The 19,537-nt window shown below is 44.3% G+C and overlaps 1 protein-coding gene across 1 annotated transcript in view; it reads right to left on the bottom strand.

Annotated features, from left to right (window-relative positions):
• Positions 1-1,531: 1,531 nt before the first annotated feature.
• The window catches only part of LOC139386874 (double-stranded RNA-specific editase B2-like), a 34,450-nt gene continuing 16,444 nt past the window's right edge, over positions 1,532-19,537 (bottom strand). Inside the window, exons 2-10 of the mRNA XM_071132734.1 lie at positions 13,678-13,767; positions 12,298-13,457; positions 9,354-9,471; positions 7,802-7,970; positions 5,682-5,833; positions 5,320-5,488; positions 4,869-5,050; positions 4,329-4,510; positions 1,532-3,201 (exon numbers count right to left, since the gene is read on the bottom strand). Coding sequence (XP_070988835.1) covers positions 3,019-3,201; positions 4,329-4,510; positions 4,869-5,050; positions 5,320-5,488; positions 5,682-5,833; positions 7,802-7,970; positions 9,354-9,471; positions 12,298-13,457; positions 13,678-13,767 — 2,405 coding nt within the window. The 3' untranslated portion in view covers positions 1,532-3,018. The remainder of the gene's footprint in view (positions 3,202-4,328; positions 4,511-4,868; positions 5,051-5,319; positions 5,489-5,681; positions 5,834-7,801; positions 7,971-9,353; positions 9,472-12,297; positions 13,458-13,677; positions 13,768-19,537) is intronic.

The raw sequence follows: 19,537 nt of genomic DNA, 5'->3' as shown, positions 1-19,537 counted from the left end.
CATTGATCTGGTACTGGTACTCCCTGTATATAGCTCCACATTGATCTGGTACTGGTACTCCCTGTATATAGTTCCATATTTATCTGGTACTCCCTGTATGTAGCTCCACATTGATCTGGTACTGGTACTCCCTGTATATAGTTCCATATTTATCTGGTACTCCCTGTATGTAGCTCCACATTGATCTGGTACTGGTACTCCCTGTATATAGTTCCATATTTATCTGGTACTCCCTGTATGTAGCTCCACATTGATCTGGTACTGGTACTCCCTGTATATAGCTCCACATTGATCTGGTACTGGTACTTCCTGTATATAGCTCCACATTGATCTGGTACTGGTACTCCCTGTATATAGTTCCATATTTATCTGGTACTCCCTAAATATAGTTCCATATTTATCTGGTACTCCCTGTATGTAGCTCCACATTGATCTGGTACTCCCTAAATATAGCTCCATATTTATCTGGTACTCCCTGTATGTAGCTCCACATTGATCTGGTACTGGTACTCCCTGTATATAGCTCCATATTTATCTGGTACTCCCTGTATGTAGCTCCATATTGATCTGGTACTGGTACTCCCTGTATGTAGCTCCATATTTATCTGGTACTCCCTGTATGTAGCTCCACATTGATCTGGTACTCCCTGTATATAGCTCCACATTGATCTGGTACTGGTACTCCCTGTATGTAGCTCCACATTGATCTGGTACTGGTACTCCCTGTATGTAGCTCCACATTGATCTGGTACTGGTACTCCCTGTATGTAGCTCCACATTGATCTGGTACTCCCTGTATATAGCTCCACATTGATCTGGTACTGGTACTCCCTGTATATAGTTCCATATTTATCTGGTACTCCCTGTATATAGCTCCACATTGATCTGGTACTGGTACTCCCTGTATGTAGCTCCACATTGATCTGGTACTCCCTAAATATAGTTCCATTCTTGTGTATTTTATGCCTCTTGTGTTACTATTTTTCTTTGTATTATTGTTTAACTCTGCGTCATTGGGAAGGGCTCGTAAGCAAGCATTGCACGGTTAAGTCTACACCCGTTGTACTCTGCGCATGTGAAAAATACAATTTGATTTGGAAAACTGGCAAAGACCAAGTGGAAGATTCTAAAAATGCTAATTTACTGCCTTTTAATAAAAATAGTAATGACTATTTTACATTTGACATTCAATGATATTGATACAAAATACTTTGACATTACTATTTGCATTGTCGTTTCAGTCTGTGAGGTGTTGTGCAGAGTCTTTTGTGTAGAAATATATATCTAGCAATAAAGTTGCTTGCAGAAAGAGGAAATACATGAATTAATTTAAATTAGCTATATGGCATGTCTATATGTGCAATTGTAATGTAGATAAAATAAAATAAAAATGAGTAAATTACTGTCAGCTTGAAATGTACACTTTGAGCCACTAGATGTCCCTGCTCTTTCATGTTTCTCATGGCCAGTTTCACATACTATAGCCAGTCACATACTATAGTCTACTGACTCCCCAGTACTACAATGACAATTTTCTCTCAAAACTATTTAATAACATTCAATGTAAAAAATGAACAAGACAATACATGACAGAATGGTTGAAAGGAAATGTCGTTTGCATTGCAAGGAGACACCAAAAATAAGGGGAGCTCAAGTGAGTAACTCAACAGGTGTGGATGACGGATTACTAAAGGGGAAATGGGATCATCTTTGGGCTACTATTGTTATATGATTGCACAGAGGAGGCGGAATGAAAGCAGGGCTACAAATTCATTATAGATAAGCAAATAGTGCACAGAAGCAATCCAGGGAACTTTAGCTAGCCAAATTCCCTCACACACTCACCTCACACTGCCAAAATAAAGGAAACCCCAACACAAGAAATGCCATAATTTGCTGGTGGTAAACGCTGTCTCAGGTGCTGCTCCAGAATCTCCCATAATTGTTCAATTAGGTTGAGATCTGGTGACTGAGATGGCCATGGCATATGGTTTACATTGTTTTCATGCTCATCAAACAATTCAGTAACCACTCGTGTCCTGTGCATTGTCATCCTATAGGGTTATAGTACAGGTCTTCATGGGTGTACCCGAAAACAAATACCCGATACCCGACCGCGGTCCAGAATTATAACTTTTCCCTTGGGTCCTGTTTGATTGTCATCGGGTTTGGGTCTAGGTACTACAGCTGATAGACCCGCGTTGACCCGAATGCCTCTGCATAGCCTATAGCATATTTATTTTACACTTATAATGTGAGTTTATTGACTTACAGAAGGCCTAGCCAAAATATAAAGGCATATTTGTTAACCAGAAGAGCAACTTAGTTGCAAATTAAAAAAAATATCTCTCTGGTCCAATCAGGGGTCTGGTCTAGATCCGGAACTTTTAGGGTACAGGTCAGGTCTAGGTCTGGGTGTTGTCGGGTCCATTTATGCTTGGGTCTGATTGTTGTCAGGTTCGGGTCCCCTTTTACATTTAAAAAAAATAATTTATGATCTGTCCGTTCGTGTCCATGTCCACATTTTTGGACCCGAGAAGACCTCTAGGGTTTTTCATTGTTGGACATAAGAAAACTGTAAAAGCACCAGGAAATCAGTCCAAAGTGATTCTAATTTGGGAAATGTGTTTCTAAGTATTCCCTCGCATAATAGAGAGATACATGATCTGTTTTGATCTTGTGGTCAATTTGCCTAGAAATGATCTGTAATTATGTTCCGCCCCCCTGTTCCGCCCACGGCTGAATCTAGTTGATAATCCATGCTTTCCTCCTCCAGCATTTCTATACATGACCCTAAGCATTATAGAATATTAACGGCTTAATTAACTCGGCTTTCAATATACTTTGTATCCTTCATTTACTCAAATGTTTCCATTATTTTGGCGGGTTACCTGTACATGTGCTGTCCCTATCATGGTAACATTGTGTTATAGGACCTCTATGGTCTTAGTGACCATGATAGGAAGAGCGCATGTGAGTGTGTGTGTGTGAGGGAATTGCTTCTTCTATAAGAACCCCTTACACACTGCTCTGGAAGTGCTCCTGTTCTGGTGGTTTCCTGTTCCAGATGCCCAGGCCTGCCTCCTGCAGTGAGAGGACAAACTTCTGCTTGGCTCTCTGGTAGGCCCCCGCTGTCATCTTAGCTCCACAGTACGTCTTTATGGCCTTCTCGTCACCCAACACTTGTCCTGGCCTGCTCAGCTGAGGAGAGAGACAGCAACAATAGGAAAGGCTTGGGTTAATAAAACACCACCCAGACAGAATAAAAACTAATGAGCCAACCCAAATTGCAAACTTCAACAGCTGGGCTATCTTCCCCCATTTACATCTCACCAAACAAATTAACATTCCACAGGCTTTGCTTTATTCTCTCTCTGTCTCTCTCTCTCTGTCTCTCTCTCTCTGTCTCTCTCTCTCTGCCTCTCTCTCTGACTCTCTGTCTCTCGACCTCTGCCTCTCTCTCTCTGTCTGTCTGTCTCTGTCTGTCTCTCTCTGCCTCTCTGTCTCTCTGCCTCTCTGTCTCTCTGCCTCTCCCTCTGACTCTCTCTCTCTTTCTCTCTGTCTCTCTGTCTCGGCCTCTCTCTCTCTTTCTCTCTGTCTCTGCCTCTCTCTCTCTGACTGTCTCACACATATTTAATGGAGTACAGCCAGGATGTATAGTAGATAACTGTTTATTCTTGCATGTGATATTGAGTGCAGGAAGCCTTTTCTGCTATTCAAATGCTTTTCTAAATAATTATGACTCTCTACTGTCATCAAAATGGAACCACTGACATTTGGAACAATGGAACGCACCGGCATACATATTTAATTTCACAGTGGAAATGTAACTGTACTTTAAAAACATATTCATAATGAGGAGTGTTAAATGGAGACAGAAATGCTTGGGGAGCCAGCAGAGTGCAGTTGAACAAAGATGGATGGCATCTCCATTGTAAGTTTGGCCTTTTCCACTATCAGCAGTAGGCAAATAGTTTGTTAATACCTCTCTCCTCACTGCAGTAATACGAAAGACCACATGCCTTAGTTCCAATACATACATTAGAGCTTCTGCTTACAGCATAATGGAAGTATCAATGGATGGCATTGTAAAACAGAAGTATCAAAGTGTGGACTCAGGGTTGCCAGTGTGGGTTGCAGGCAGTGGTGGCTGGTGGCTCAGAGGACAGTCTCACAGTAATGTCTGGAACGGAATTAATGGAACGGAATCCTGTTTGATACCCTTCTATTTTTGCCATTCCAGCTATTACTATGAGCCGTACTTCTCTCACCAGCCTCCACTGGTTCTGGGTAAAGCATACTGAATAGCTCCCCTGTTCATGACTAACCTGGTGGTGTAGTCTCTCCCAACGAGTGAAGAGGGATCTCTTGCAGAGTCTGGATGGTGTCCCTGAGCCTTTCCTCCTGCCTGTAGAGGTATCCAGCACCTCCAGCTCCCCGTCTCCAGCACTCCAGTTCACGCTGAACCTGGGGGACTTCCCTGGCTGCCGACCCTCACTGCTGCTGAGGCCTGGAGACCACACAGAGACCAGACTGGGGTCAGGAAGGAGAGCAGAGAGGTACAGGTACGTACTTAACATGCACACTTCTGATACCACATCATGAGCCAGCACAGAGGCATAGTGGAAGAGACAGGACCACGAGGACCAAGGTGTTTATCCTTCACGCTCAGGTGGTCCTCAACGTACCTCTCCACCAGGCAAGGTAACAGAATGACCTCATGACCTTTCTTCCTCCTAACATTTCTCTTTGTCAGGTCTCTAACCCTGGGTTACTGCCAAATGACTCCTGGACAAGTAATGTGAACCTAAATACTGTATCTTAAGTAACCATATCATGTTATCATCTCTTAGATCTGGGTGACTTACAGCCGAGGAGTAGCCTGTTGTGTCTATAGGAGGAGGACGTGGGGCTGATGTGCCCCATGCGTCGTGCCATGGTCCTTCCCAGGTGACCCGTGTGGCACAGGCTGCCCACAGTGAGGCTGTGGAGGTACACTGGCTCCACCAGGTGAGACAGGAGAGATCCCTGGAGACCTAGAACATTCCACCTGGAGATACAAGCAATAAGGCTAGAGATCAAGCAAGACTAGGATCTGCGTCCCAAATGGCACCCTGTTCCCTATATTGTGCACTACTTTTGACCAGAGCCACTGGGTCCTGGTCAAAGTTAGTGCACTATATAGGGAAAAGGGTGCCATTTGAGACACAAGCCTGGAACATTACCATTGGAACAAAGAGAGAGAGACAAGCCCCCTTTGTTCAGTATGTTATACGTTTGTGACTCAGTGAAAGTCGTCACTGTCTAGCTGGTGCTCACCTGGCCATTTTATCTGTGCAGGACATGGTGACCGGAGGTTCCCTCGGCAACCCCCTGTCCCATTTCTGATTGGCTCTCCGTACGCTGACAGGAAGTGTACCCTCACCGCCTTCCATCTTCATCCTCAGATGGCAGCGTAACTTCCTTACAAATCTGTGCCAGCTGTGGTCTGAGGGAGTAGACAACTGATGCAGCACCAACAAATGCAAACCTGCTCTACGAACCACAGTACAGGCAAATCCTTTTAAAGTAGAGCATTTTAAAACCTTGGTTTAATGTAACTGTAGATTCTGCTTAATTCAGTCTTGTCGACTGCGAGTATGAATGATATAAATTGAAATAAAAATGTTGACATTTCTTACGTGTAGCTGTTACCTCGTAGGGGCAATTGAGGCGTGCGTCCCCACAGGGCGATGAGCTCACATACATATGGAACAGAATACCATCTCTCAGTCTGTACCCAGACTCTTTGTCTCGCACAAAGATGGACTGCTCCAAACTGTCTGGCCGGTTACTAATAAAGGAAATTATGTTGTTCTGATCATTCTGAGTATGAACTTTCAAATAAATTGTCACGTGTTGCCTAATCACCCAGATACATCTACACTATATACACAAAAGTATGTGGACACCCCTTCAAATTAGTGGATTCGGTTATTTCAGACACTACCGTTGCTGACAAGTGTATAAAATCAAAAGCACCCATGCAATCTCCATAGATAAACATTGACAGTAGAATGGCCTTACTGAAGAGCTCAGTGACTTTCAATGTGGCACAGTCATGGGATGTCACCTTTCCAACAGGTCAGTTCGTCAAATTTCCACCCTGCTAGAGCTGCTCCGGTCAACTGTAAGTGTTGTTATTGTGAAGTGGAAACGTCTAGGAGCAACACGAAGTGGTAGGCCACACAGCTTCACAGAACAAGACCGCCGAGTGCTGAAGCATGTAGCAAGTAAAAATCATCTGTCCTTGGATGCAACACTCACTACCATGTTCCAAACTACCTCTGGAAGTAACGTTAGCAATAGAACTGTTAGTCGGGAGCTTCATGAAATGGGTTTGTGGAAGTGTGTTCTCTGGAGTGATGAATCACGCTTCACCATCTGGCATTCCGACGGACGAATCTGGGTTTGTTGGATGCCAGGAGAATGCTACCTGCCTCGATTCATAGTGCCAACTGTAAAGTTTGGTGGAGGAGGAATAATGGTCTGGGGTTGTTTTTCATGGTTTGGGCTAGGCCCCTTCGCTCCAGTGATGGGAAATCTTAACACTACAGCATACAATGACATTCTACACCATTTTGTGCTTCCAACTTTGTGGCAACAGTTTGGGGAAGGCCTTTCCTGTTTCAGCATGACAATGTCCCTGTGCCCAAGCAAGGTTAATACAGAAATGGTTTGTCGATATCGGTGTGGAAGAACTTGACTGGCCTGCACAGAGCCCTGACCTCAACCCCATCGAAAACCTTTGGGATTAATTGAAATGCCGACTGCGAAACAGGCCTAATTGTCCAACATCAGTTGCTGCAAGTCCATGCAGCAATGTTCCAACATCTAGTGGAAAGCCTTACCAGAAGAGGGGAGGCTGTTATAGCAGCAAACTCCAACTCCATATTAATGCCCATGATTTTGGAATGAGATGTTCGACGAGTAGGTGTCCACATGCTTTTGGTCATGTAGTGTATTTTGAGATGAAAAGGGTGTTTTATGTTAAACATTTCTATACTTCAATCATCCTTGTGCACTTGACGTTGATGGGAACACGTTTAGTTATTCAAGGCTTTTAGTACGATGTGTTAATCAAGAATCAAAATTGATTCTTGAGTGATGGGGAATGAGCATAAAATAACATTTACAAGTGGCTCTTTTTAAAATGGAACCAACATATCAGTGCAGATACTGTAAGTAACAGCTGATATAAAATGTTTCACTTGCAACTTCAATGTAAAAGTATACAAGCAAAGATTCTACAACTTCGTCCTCACGGTTGAGGCCTTGGATATGTCCCAAATGGCACCCTATTCCCTTTATAGTGCACACATTTTTACCAGAGCACAGAAACCTGTTCAAAAGTAGTGCACTATATAGGAAATATGGTACCATTTGAGATGCATTCCCTTGTGTAAAGATGCAGTATATGACAGTATATATATACAGTATATTACAGTGCAGTATATAGTATATTATTAAGCAATAAGGGTCGAGGAGTGTGGTATATGGCCAATATACAACGGCTAAGGGCTGTTCTTACATATTACGCAACACAGAGTGCCTGGACACAGCCCTTAGCCGTGGTATATTGGCCATATATCACAAACCCCCAAGGCGCCTTATTGCTATTATAAACTGGTTACCAATCTAATTAGATCAGTAAATAGAAATGTTTTGTCATAACCATGGTATATGGTCTGATATGCCATGGCTGTCATCCAATCAGCATTCAGGGCACAAACCACCCAGTTTATAATATACAGTATATTACCAGAGAAAGAGCTCCAGTTGGGTGTAGAGAAAGCGGAGGAAAGCCCTCCTTGTGATGACCTCAGCATGGCAGTCATTAACCGTCCATCCCTGGTCACTGACAGACACTCCACTGAAACACTTGGTCCCTGTCCCCAGAGACACCACCTGGCCTCGCCTAATGTCAAAACCTGGGCAGGGGACAATACACAATGTTTCTTACTAACCAACATCAAACAAAGCTGCACAGTACACTTATACAACAGATTTGAGAGTGTTGTCCGTGTCCCAAATGGTACCCTATTCCCTATATAATGCCTTTTTTTTATTACTACTTTGGAGCCCATGGGTCCTGGCCAAAAGTAGTGCACTGCATAGGGAATAGAATAGGGTGTATGCCAACACTTGTCTTTTGGGATATCAGTTACAGTAATTTGGCCTCAAACAGGAAATGTCCTTACAAACAACTTCATCTAATTACATTTTTTATTTTTTATTTATCCTTTATTTAACTAGACAAGTCAGTTAAGAACTAATTCTTATTTTATAATGACGTCCTACCCTGGTCAAACCTTCCCCTAACCCGACACTGGGCCAATTGTGCGCCACCCTATGGGACTCCCGATCACGGCTGGTTGTGATACAGCCTGGGATTGAACCAGGGTCTGTAGTGACGCCACTAGCACGGAGATGCTGGGCCTTAGACCGCTGCGCCCCTCGGGAGCCCAAAATTTAAATATCACTGTAATAGACTAAGATGGCTAAATAAATGATTCTGAGTAAGAAATGACTAATAGGACAGAATATACCATACCAGTATCCTACTATTTGATGTATTTTTTTAACCAGGTAAGACCTAACAGCTACTGTATGTTGTTGTCTTACCACAGCACCTCGTGAAATATTTGCAAAGAATGTAATGACTGTCTTATCTCATCAATGGGGATGGTATAAAGTTGCATCTTGTGTTGCTGAGCAAGCTGAGCAACTGCTTATTTTCTTGTGAGGTATTCTATATGAATGAAAGTCTGGGAGGGATTCCTATTGGATTCACTGCCTTTTGGGACGGCAATACCTGTAAAGCGCTGTGCCCATAGGAATAGAATGAATAGAATTCCTTGTAATTCTATGGTTTTGCCCACTCTCTCATCTTAGTCCAAGGAGCTCTACTGGCAAATGAGAGTTTCCTAGATGTTCAGGTTTGCGAATAACCAAACCATGCTGGCTTCAACTGAAGTCACTAATATACACTCCCAGTTGACTGGCATACTGTTGATGTGGGAATGTCACATGCAGGCCTATAAAGGCCTGTATTCAAAGGCATTTGAATCATTTACGACGTATCATACATTTTGATGCTGGTATCTACAGTTGTATTAAAGAGAGATCCACCATTTCTCTTTCATTTTGACTTGTAAAATATTTAAATGTCAATGAAAAGTGTAATTATGGTTGCCTTCCAAACGGCACCCTGTTCCCTATATAATGCCATACTTGACCCGAGCTGGTTAAAAGTAGAGTACTAATATACGTACAGGGAATAGGGTTCCGTTTGGACGGAGTCCAAAGCCTACCTCTGGTCATTACGATGCCTGCCAGTACTTTGTGACGGCTGTGGGAGGTAGGGCAGTAACAGTCAGCTAGCTGACTGTGTTTCTCTCTCACCAAGTGGAAGATTGACTCTGCAAAGCACTGCAATCACATACGTTAACGGATTACTTCCTAATCAAACAGGCAATGGTCAAGATAACAGCTGTATTCACATCTACATAAACAGACAGTAGAGCAAACAAATGTTTGCCAGCTAGTTGTTAAGTCAATATCACGGTCACCAAAACAACCAGATAATAGTTGCCATGCGTCATCAGGTGTGGTGGACGTGCCGCAAGCTTGCGTCCCATATGGGTTTTGGTCAAAAGTAGTGCATTATATAGGAAATAGTGTGTCATTTGGGAAGCACACTGTGGCAGTGCTTTCAATGACTCTGACAGAGGTTTCTTCTCTGTCAACTCTCCCTGAGACATACAATATTAGATTAGCATTATATTGAGAGTATATCTGGGAATGATGAGACTATGTTGACAATATTTAGTAGTTAATAAAAAAAAAAAGGCTAACTCATCCACTAAATTTACATAATATATACGATACATGATCATTGAAGTTATCATCCCACCCGTTCCCTGATATCAAGCTTGGAGAGATGACTAGAAAGGGGAAAGGATATTGTCTAAATGGCGATGGGACAAGGTCATGTGCAATGATGCGTAATGAGCGTATTAAATAGTTATTAATATGCTCTTCACACTTCCTCTTAATTTCATCTCCTTCAGTCTGGGGCTCCTCCTTGATCACCAATATGCTGCGATGATAATGTTCACCCTACAGTCTCACTGTGACCCCGGCGAATTTTGGACTTCTAACTCCTTTGAAACATTGTGTGTTTTACTCATGGGTTGTTGCATTGCCTATTTATTCTGAAAACGCTGATACCAACCACTCGTCTGTGTGATTAACAGGGGCTGAGCCAGAGTGGTGTTTGTGAGACAATGGCGGATCCCGAAAACGGTTCTTCTTACAAAAATGTATGGAAAGTCCGAACGGTTTGAGCTACAACCTATTGTGATCCATCTCTCACGGAGACACGTGTAACCTGTTTTGCACTATCACAAGCCACACAAGAGTCATTAGAAGGTACTCTTTGAAGAGCATCTTAAATAACTCTCCCAGCGTCCCCGACAAGCCCTGATTTTGCTGATAAATACTTTGTTGAGGGAAAATGTACTTGACACGATTGAGATATGTTGTTGTCTCACCTAGCTATCTTAACAAGAATGCACTAATTGTAATTCGCTCTGGATAAGAATGTCTGCTAATTGACTAAAATGTCAAATGTAGAAGGTAAGGGGTTCTTCTACATAGAAGGTCATAGGAAATCCCAGGATTTGTGTCTATAATACTGTAATAAGTTCACACAGTTGCTGTAACAAACTCCAAATCCACACAGCTGTCACTGAGCAAAGAATGTATGTACTTATGGCCTCCTTATAAGTATATTTTTTTATCAGGTTTTTGCATGGCAGACCTTTTTTTAATTGCCACTTGTCAATGCAACTCATGGATAAAGCTGTTAATGTCCAATTGCCTTCTACTTGAACCCTGGTTGTCCTGAAAATAAAATGGTAAAACACTTCAACTAAATATGAGGGCAAGCAGATATAAAAAAACACATTTTTTTGGAGGGAAAAAAAGAAGAGTACAGATTATTCAAACGTTTTTGAAAAAGCTAATTTGAAAATAAAAAAAGTTTGTTAAGTAAATGTATTTATTGGTTTCTTTTCATTTTTATAAGAATGCAATGAATGTTATTTGTTTATTATTAGAATTTTGGGGGGGAATTTTACCCCTTTTTCGTGGTATCCAATTGTTTTAGTAGCTACTATCTTGTCTCATCGCTACAACTCCCGTACGGGCTCGGGAGAGACGAAGGTTGAAAGTCATGCGTCCTCCGATACACAACCCAACCAAGCCGCACTGCTTCTTAACACAGCACCATCCAACCCGGAAGCCAGCCGCACCAATGTGTCGGAGGAAACACTGTGCACCTGGCAACCTTGGTTAGCGCGCACTGCGCCCGGCCCGCCACAGGAGTCGCTGGTGCGCGATGAGACAAGGATTTCCCTACCGGACAAACCCTCCTTAACCCAGACGACGCTAGGCCAATTGTGCGTCGCCCCACGGACCTCCCGGTCGCAGCCGGTTACGACAGAGCCTGGGCGCGAAGTCTCTGGTGGCACAGCTGGCGCTGTAGTACAGCACCCTTAACCACTGCGCCACCCGGGAGTTCCGCAATTGAACCATTTTAAGGTCTGGTGTGGGGTGGGGTCACAAGAAATTATTGGTAAAAATATTTGGCCCTCAGAACATCGGGCAAAAATAGTTTTGGCCCCCACTAAAAAAGTCTGAATAATACTGTTCTAAAGTATGGCAAAAGATGAAGAGCAGATTTTCTGAGGCCAGACAGACATAACAGGGTTGTGAAGCTGCTGTGGTTGAGCATGCAAGCCAGGATAGCGTTTAGTCCTGAGGCTCCTGGACATGAAATGCATATTGATACGACACACTCCATTTGGTGGCAGTCTGAGCACCTCTTAGATATATTCAGTATGACCATTTAGAAGATGGGATGGATGGTAATGCTGCAGCTACAGAGGCAATGGACGGGGCATGTTCAATAACCCTGTTCAACCTGGGCACTTCAATGAGGATGTGAATGAAATGGAGAAATCAAAAAAATGATGCACTGTGATTGTTATATCCAAATTACAGCAAATTGAAACACTGCATCTCAACATTGTCATTGTTTTAGGAGAGACATTGAACAGCAAGCAAGGCTTGGTACTGATTTCAAAATGAATTGAGATTGAAGAATTCTCCCCCATAGCTAGACAAAACAGAGTTAGGAATATGGTTAAACTCAGAACTCATACAGTAAGTCAGTGAAGGTAAGGTACCCACCTGAGGTAGCTGAGAGCTCTTGGCCCAGCTGGCAGTACGACTGATGCTAGTCTCAGGCCCCAGACTGATGTTAAACAGGTCCTGTAGGGCTGAGGTAGCTACCTGGGCTTGAGCCAGTCTCTTACTGTGCCCACAACCCTCAAATATCCTCCCATCCACCCTCACTGCCATCACAAAGCTCCTGATCGGCCTGCCCCGCACTCTCTCCATCAAGCAGACGTACCTCAGGCCTGGCCTTAACTCATTGAGCAGAGCCACAGGCCTCAGCTCCTCAACAATGGAGGAACCGATCCTCTGCCTCTTCTGATTGGCTGAGGACATCAGGTCAAGGGTCAGGCATACTAGTCTCCCATGGTTACAAATGCTGGAGAGCAACTCCTGTCCCTTTCCCCCTGTCCTGTGGCTGTGGTATAGGAGTTGTGTTTCTCCCTGCGCTGGTGGCTCCTCAAATTGCAACTCCTTTCCGTCTGTCCTGTGGTAAAGGAATTGGTCTTCGTTTGCTTCTGGCTCAAACTCCTTGAAGAGCGTATCAGGGATGAGAACGGCCTGGTCTGAGGTGAAGTCTGTTGGTGCTGTGGTGTTGATAAAGTTGAGGTTTCCCATGGTGATGTGAGCCTGAGGGGCATTGGGGAACTGGATGAAGGACCTAAGAGCCATCTCTGCTGCTCTCATCTTAGCCTTCTTCTTGGTGGGGCCTCGGCCCTCGAACCTGAGACCGTTCACCTCTACTCCTACAGCGAACACAGGGGCGTGAACTGGCCCTGTCCAGGATGCTATCTCATACTGTAGACCTGGTCTCAGCTCGTTCAACTGCACCAGGGCGTTCTTCTTTGTGACAGACCAGGAAGTCCTCATTGTCTTCCGACAGGTTGCGTCACTCCCGCGCGATGCTCCTCCCTCAACCGACAGTGCAGATGGAGTCGTGGCGCTATCTGATGTAAAGCAATGGGCCGTTCTCTTACAGATCAACTGGAGTTCATAGAGAAGACTGTCTTTTCCTTCCACCAATGGCTGCTTCCTCTTTAGAGCAGTAGTCCTGGAGAGCTCTCTGGAGATGTCAGTGTAAAGAGCTGGTTGATGATGTGCAGGTTGTCGTATGGTGGAATAGTCCACTTGGTTTGTGCTATGACGATTCTCCTTCACCTCAGCGCTGCTGCTATCTGTTCCCCAATTAAGACAAGAACAAACATAGTTGAGGAAACCGCTATTAAGTTTCACATTATGTTGATGAGATTTTTAAGAAAAGGCCAAACTACCGAAATGGGAAAGCTTAGCAAAAGGTGTAAATTGAAAGTATAAACTGAAATTGCTGGTGTGCTACTCTGATTGAAATGTGGTGTGAGTGAATAGCATGGAAAGGGAAATACAGGAATCAATTACTTGAAGTGTCTCCATCGTCTTTTGATGTTGTTGTCCCAGTATCTCTAATCTTCATAGGGCTGATGAAGGATGCCAGCATACTGGTTCTCTCTGAAACACAACAACAAAGACAGACAGTTACTGGGGAATCCACACAAAATATTACAAAGCCCCATGTGAAACCCCAGACATGTTTATTTATTTATTCTTTTTTTTTTTACCTTTATTTAACTAGGCAAGTCAGTTAAGAACAAATTCTTATTTACATTGACGGCCTACCAAAAGGCAAAAGACCTCCTGCGGGGACGGGAGCTGGGATAAAATAAATGTACAAAAATTATAATTAAATATAAAAAATAAAGATAAACATTTAAATATATATATATAAAGAAAATAAATGAAAAATAAATAACATATAAATAGAGGACAAAATACACATCACGACAAGACAGACAACACAAAACTACATAGAGAGAGACCTAAGACAACAACATAGCAAGGCAGCAACACATGACAATGCAGCATGGTAGCAACACAACATGACAATAACATGGTAGCAACACAACATGGTAGCAGCACAAAACATGGTACAGACAACAGCACAAAGGGCAAGAAGGTAGAGACAACAATACATCACGCAAAGCAGCCACAACTCTCAGTTAGAGTGTCCATGATTGAGTCTTTGAATGAAGAGATTGAGATAAAACTGTCCAGTTTGAGTGTTTGTTGCAGCTCATTCCAGTCGCTAGCTGCAGCGAACTGAAAAGACGATGGACCCAGGGATGTGTGCGCTTTGGGGACCTTTAACAGAATGTGACTGGCAAAACGGGTGTTGTATGTGGAGGATGAGGGTTGCAGTAGATACCTCAGATAGTGGGGAGTGAGGCCTAAGAGGGTTTTATAAATAAGCATCAACCAGTGGGTCTTGCGACGGGTATACAGAGATGACCAGTTTACAGAGTATAGAGTGTAGTGATGTGTCCTATGAGGAGCATTGGTGGCAAATCTGATGGTTGAATGGTAAAGAACATCTATCCACTCGAGGGCACCTTTACCTGCCGATCTATAAATTATGTCTCCGTAACCTAGCATGGATAGGATGGTCATCTGAATCAGGGTTAGTTTTGCAGCTGGGGTGAAAGAGGAGCGATTACGATAGAGGAAACCAAGTCTAGATTTAACTTTAGCCTGCAGCTTTGATATGTGCTGAGAGAAGGACAGTGTACCGTCTAGCCATACTCCCAAGTACTTATATGAGGGAACTACCTCTAGCTCTAAACCCTCAGCGGTAGTAATCACACCTGTGGGGAGAGGGGCATTCTTCTTACCAAACCACATAACCTTTGTTTTGGAGGTGTTCAGAACAAGGTTAAGGGTAGAGAAAGGTTGTTGGACACTAAGAGAGCTTTGTTGTAGAGCATTTAACACAACATCCGGGCAGGGGCCAGCTGAGTATAAGATTGTATCATCTGCATATAAATGGATGAGAGAGCTTCCTACTGCCTGAGCTAAGTTGTTGATGTAAATTGAGAAGAGCGTGGGGCCTAGGATTGAGCCTTGGGGTACTCCCTTGGTGACAGGCAGTGGCTGAGACAGCAGATTTTCTGACTTTATACACTGCACTCTTTGAGAGATGTAGTTAGCAAACCAGGCCAAAGACCCATCAGAGACACCAATATTCCTTAGCCGGCCCACCAGAATGGAATGGTCTACCGCATAAAAAGCTTTGGCCAAGTCAATAAAAATAGCAGCACAACATTGCTTAGAATCAAGGGCAATGGCGACATCATTGAGGACCTTTAAGGTTGCAGTGACATATCCATAACCTAAGCGGAAACCAGATTGAATCTGGCTCATGACTGAGAGGTAGCTCATGACCGAGGGGTAGCTCAGGACCGAGGGGTATCTCAGGACTGAGAGGTAGCTCAGGACTGAGAGGTAGCTCAGGACTGAGAGGTAGCTCAGGACTGAGAGGTTGCTCAGGACTGAGAGGTAGCTCAGGACTGAGAGGTAGCTCAGGACTGAGAGGTAACTCAGGACTAAGAGATAGCTCAGGCCGGTTGACAGCTCTGGCAGCTTCTGGCCGACTGACGGCTCCGGCGGATCCTGGCCGACTGGCGGCTCCGGCGGACCCTGGCCGACTGGCGGCTTCGGCGGACCCTGGCCAACTGGCGGCTCCGGCGGACCCTGGCAGACTGGCGGCTCCGGCGGCTCCTTGCAGACTGGCGGCTCCGGCGGCTCCTTGCAGACTGGCGGCTCCGGCGGCTCCTTGCAGACTGGCGGCTCCGGCGGCTCCTTGCAGACTGGCGGCTCCGGCGGCTCCTTGCAGACTGGCGGCTCCGGCGGCTCCTTGCAGACTGCCGGCTCCGGCGGCTCCTTGCAGACTGGCAGCTCTGGCGGCTCCTTGCAGACTCGCGGCTCTGGCGGTCCTTGCAGACTGGCGGCTCTGGCGGCTCCTTGCAGACTCGCAGCTCTGGCGGCTCATGACAGACTGGCGGCTCAAGCAGCTCTGAACAGGCGGGAGACTCTGGCAGCTCTGGACAGACGGGAGACTCTGGCAGCTCTGGACAGGCGGGAGCACCTGTAGGGCTGAGACGGAGAGACAGCCTGGTGCGGGGGGCTGCCACCGGAGGGCTGGTGCGTGGAGGTGGTACTGGATAGACCGGACCGTGCAGGGGCACTGGAGCTCTTGAGCACCGAGCCTGCCCAACCTTACCTGGTTGAATGCTCCCGGTCGCCCTGCCAGTGGGGCGAGGCGGAATAGCCCGCACTGGGCTGTGCTGGCAAACCGGGGACACCATGCGTAAGGCTGGTGCCATGTACGCCGGCCCAAGGAGACGCACTGGAGACCAGATGCGCAGAGCCGGCTTCATGGCACCTGGCTCGATGCCCACTCTAGCCCGGCCGATACGAGGAGCTGGTATGTACCGCACCGGGCTATCCACCTGCACTGGGGACACCGTGCACTCCACAGCATAACACGGTGCCTGCCCGGTCTCTCTCGCCCTCCGGTAAGCACAGGAAGTTGGCGCAGGTCTCCTACCTGGCTTCGCCACACTTCCTGTGTGCCCCCCCAATACATTTTTGGGGCTGACTCTCGGGCTTCCATCCGCGCCGCCGTGCTGCCTCCTCATTCCAGCGCCTCTCCACCTTCGCTGCCTCCAACTCTTCTTTGGGGCGGCGATATTCTCCTGGCTGTGCCCAGGGTCCTTTACCGTCCAACTCGTCCTCCCATGTCCATTCCTCCTTGCGCTGCTCCTGCTGCCGCTGCCTGTCACCACGCCGCTTGGTCCTGTTGTGGTGGGTGGTTCTGTAACGGATTTCTTCCGTCGAAGGAGAGGAGGACCAAAATGCAGCGTGGTTAGAGTTCATGGTTTTTAATAAGAGAAACTAAACATGAACACAATTGCAAAAACAACAAACGTGGCAAAACCCGAAACAGTCCTATCTGGTGCAGAGAACACAAAGACAGGAAACAACCACCCACAAGCCCCAACACAAAACAAGCTACCTAAATATGGTTCCCAATCAGAGACAATGACTAACACCTGCCTCTGATTGAGAACCATATCAGGACATACATAGAAAAGAACAAACACACAACATAGAATGCCCACCCAGCTCACGTCCTGACCAACACTAAAACAAGGAAAACACAAAAGAACTATGGTCAGAATGTGACAATACCTGTACTGTATGTTATTTATATTCAACTCTATATATTCCAAGCCCAACTATTACTTCCAGAAAAAAATCTAATAAAATGGACTGAAGTAAACACTTTCATGGTAACAATGCAAATCTGATGAGTAAAGCTGAAAGTCGATTAGATTTCTGCTGGCTGAAGGGATGGAGAGAAAACAAACACAGAGAGGGAATGCTTAGAAAACTGGAGTAATTGAAAGGTGTGGCAGATAAAACCAGAATATTCCACACAGGGGCATCCTTTTAATGGAATCCATTCAAATAAATCTGCCAATCTGACTAGTTCTATGTAACCTAGTTGTCTCCTAGATGTTTACAGAATGTATGGACAGCCAGGCAGTTTGTTCTTTTGTTTTATCAATGATTTTCTGCTAATAGACAAAGAGCTGTCAATCAGTTCACACTTCTTTTGAGCAGACGTGTTATTTTTACCAGATAGAAGGAAGAATAACATGCTAATGGCAATTGCGAGTCACCTTAGTGACCAATAATTCAAAGTAATGAACTTTCACGCTTCCATTGCACTTAAAACCAGGCGGAGGTAAAAAAAGAAGCGGACCATTAGCCAGTTACCATGGTCCACTGTGCATACATTGTACGTATGTATTATATACAGTGTACATGTAATATATTGATCTGTATGATAATAATGAATCCAAATGTTCTCAAATGATTTGAACTGCTTCTGATCTAGAGGAATGGCGTTGAGACTATTGTCACTACCGTCAGCTAGAAACTATCCAAGTAGTTCAACATTTATCTTGCCCTTGAAGAAAGACAGTACGCATTAGAGAAAAATCACACCACTTTTTATTAATTATGCTTAGCAAATGAGATTATGCATAGCTGTCAGGCCTCACACATTGGATGGGAAGGGGGTGCTTTTCACTTTCCTTGCCATGCCTAATTTCATTATTCTATTAAACATGCTTCATTAACAATGACGGAATTAACCAATTTGCCTCTGGAGTATTAAAAGAGTCACACTGGAATATGATGATGTGATATCAGATTTTACCCTTAGTATGTAATGTACATAATGTGGTTCTCCATGTCTAATAGGCTTGGGTTTGGGGTAGCTGTGATCATGTGATATTAAATGATAAAACATGTCAAAAGTGCACTAAAATAAGAGCAAACAGTGAAATTTCATTAGGTTGAGAAGGCAATGCATGGGAGAGAGAAAGTATGTCAACTCAGCCTAATAGTTAACTATAACTATGGGACTGACTCACTGTAATAGGGGGTCCTGTCTCGATATCTGAGGTAGTGGTATTTGACAGGTGGAGGAAAGCTACAATTATCAACTGATATGTCTCTACTTCAAGATGGTGAGAGATGTTATTTACCTTCCGGAATACAGTGTCTTTAGAGGTATTGTATTACGCAGAAAGGAAATGTTCATTTGAAATATGTCTGTATTTGCCTTGCTTTCACTCGACTGTATTTAACAGCATTAAGCTTAAACTCTTACAGAAAGCTTATACAGTTCAGTCCTTGTTTCCTGTGAGGGTATAGTCAGATTAACCTGAATTAAAGCTGAAGGCACATTCTAATGAACATCTTGCTAATGCACATGTAATCCACCCAGAATGGGGATGAACTAAATACCTAGGCAACTGTCGGCTTGTAATGTTCCTGCTTGCCAAGTCTTCAATACTAACCTTCTATCTCGCATCTTTGGCTTTCAAACTGATAAACTGAGGCTTGTTATGAGTAAGCATTCTCTTCTATCAAGTCAGTTAATTCTTATGGAGTTCAGAGAAAGAGACAGATATTAAATCTAGCTAAGCAGCTACGGAGGTGTGGTAGGGTTAGGGGAAAATAATAAAGATATTTTTAAATATATGCGGGATTGGAAATTATGCAGACAATTACATTGTTAGAACCCACAATCTATCTGCAATATTAAAGCTAATCTACCCTCTAAAAAATACAATAATAATCAAATTTAAAAAAGCAGATGCGTGACAAAATACAGTTATTTGTTTTCGTTTCCAGAGTAAATTACATCATTAGCTGGAAGAATACGGGCCAGGAAAGAGCAGGAAAGAGCTTCCCGTGCAGCTCCAGTTTAAAAGCCTTCTAATTACATTGTTTGGTTCTCATCTCATTCTTTCTGCATTTAATATACTCAAATATCCAAGGGAACAGCAAAGTGTAAAGTCACAGTAAA

Source organism: Oncorhynchus clarkii, chromosome 28, assembly GCF_045791955.1.
Source record: "Oncorhynchus clarkii lewisi isolate Uvic-CL-2024 chromosome 28, UVic_Ocla_1.0, whole genome shotgun sequence".
Taxonomy (NCBI): Eukaryota; Metazoa; Chordata; class Actinopteri; order Salmoniformes; family Salmonidae; genus Oncorhynchus; species Oncorhynchus clarkii.
The sequence above is the reverse complement of the archived record's forward strand: the minus strand, read 5'-3'. Positions and strand labels throughout refer to the sequence as shown.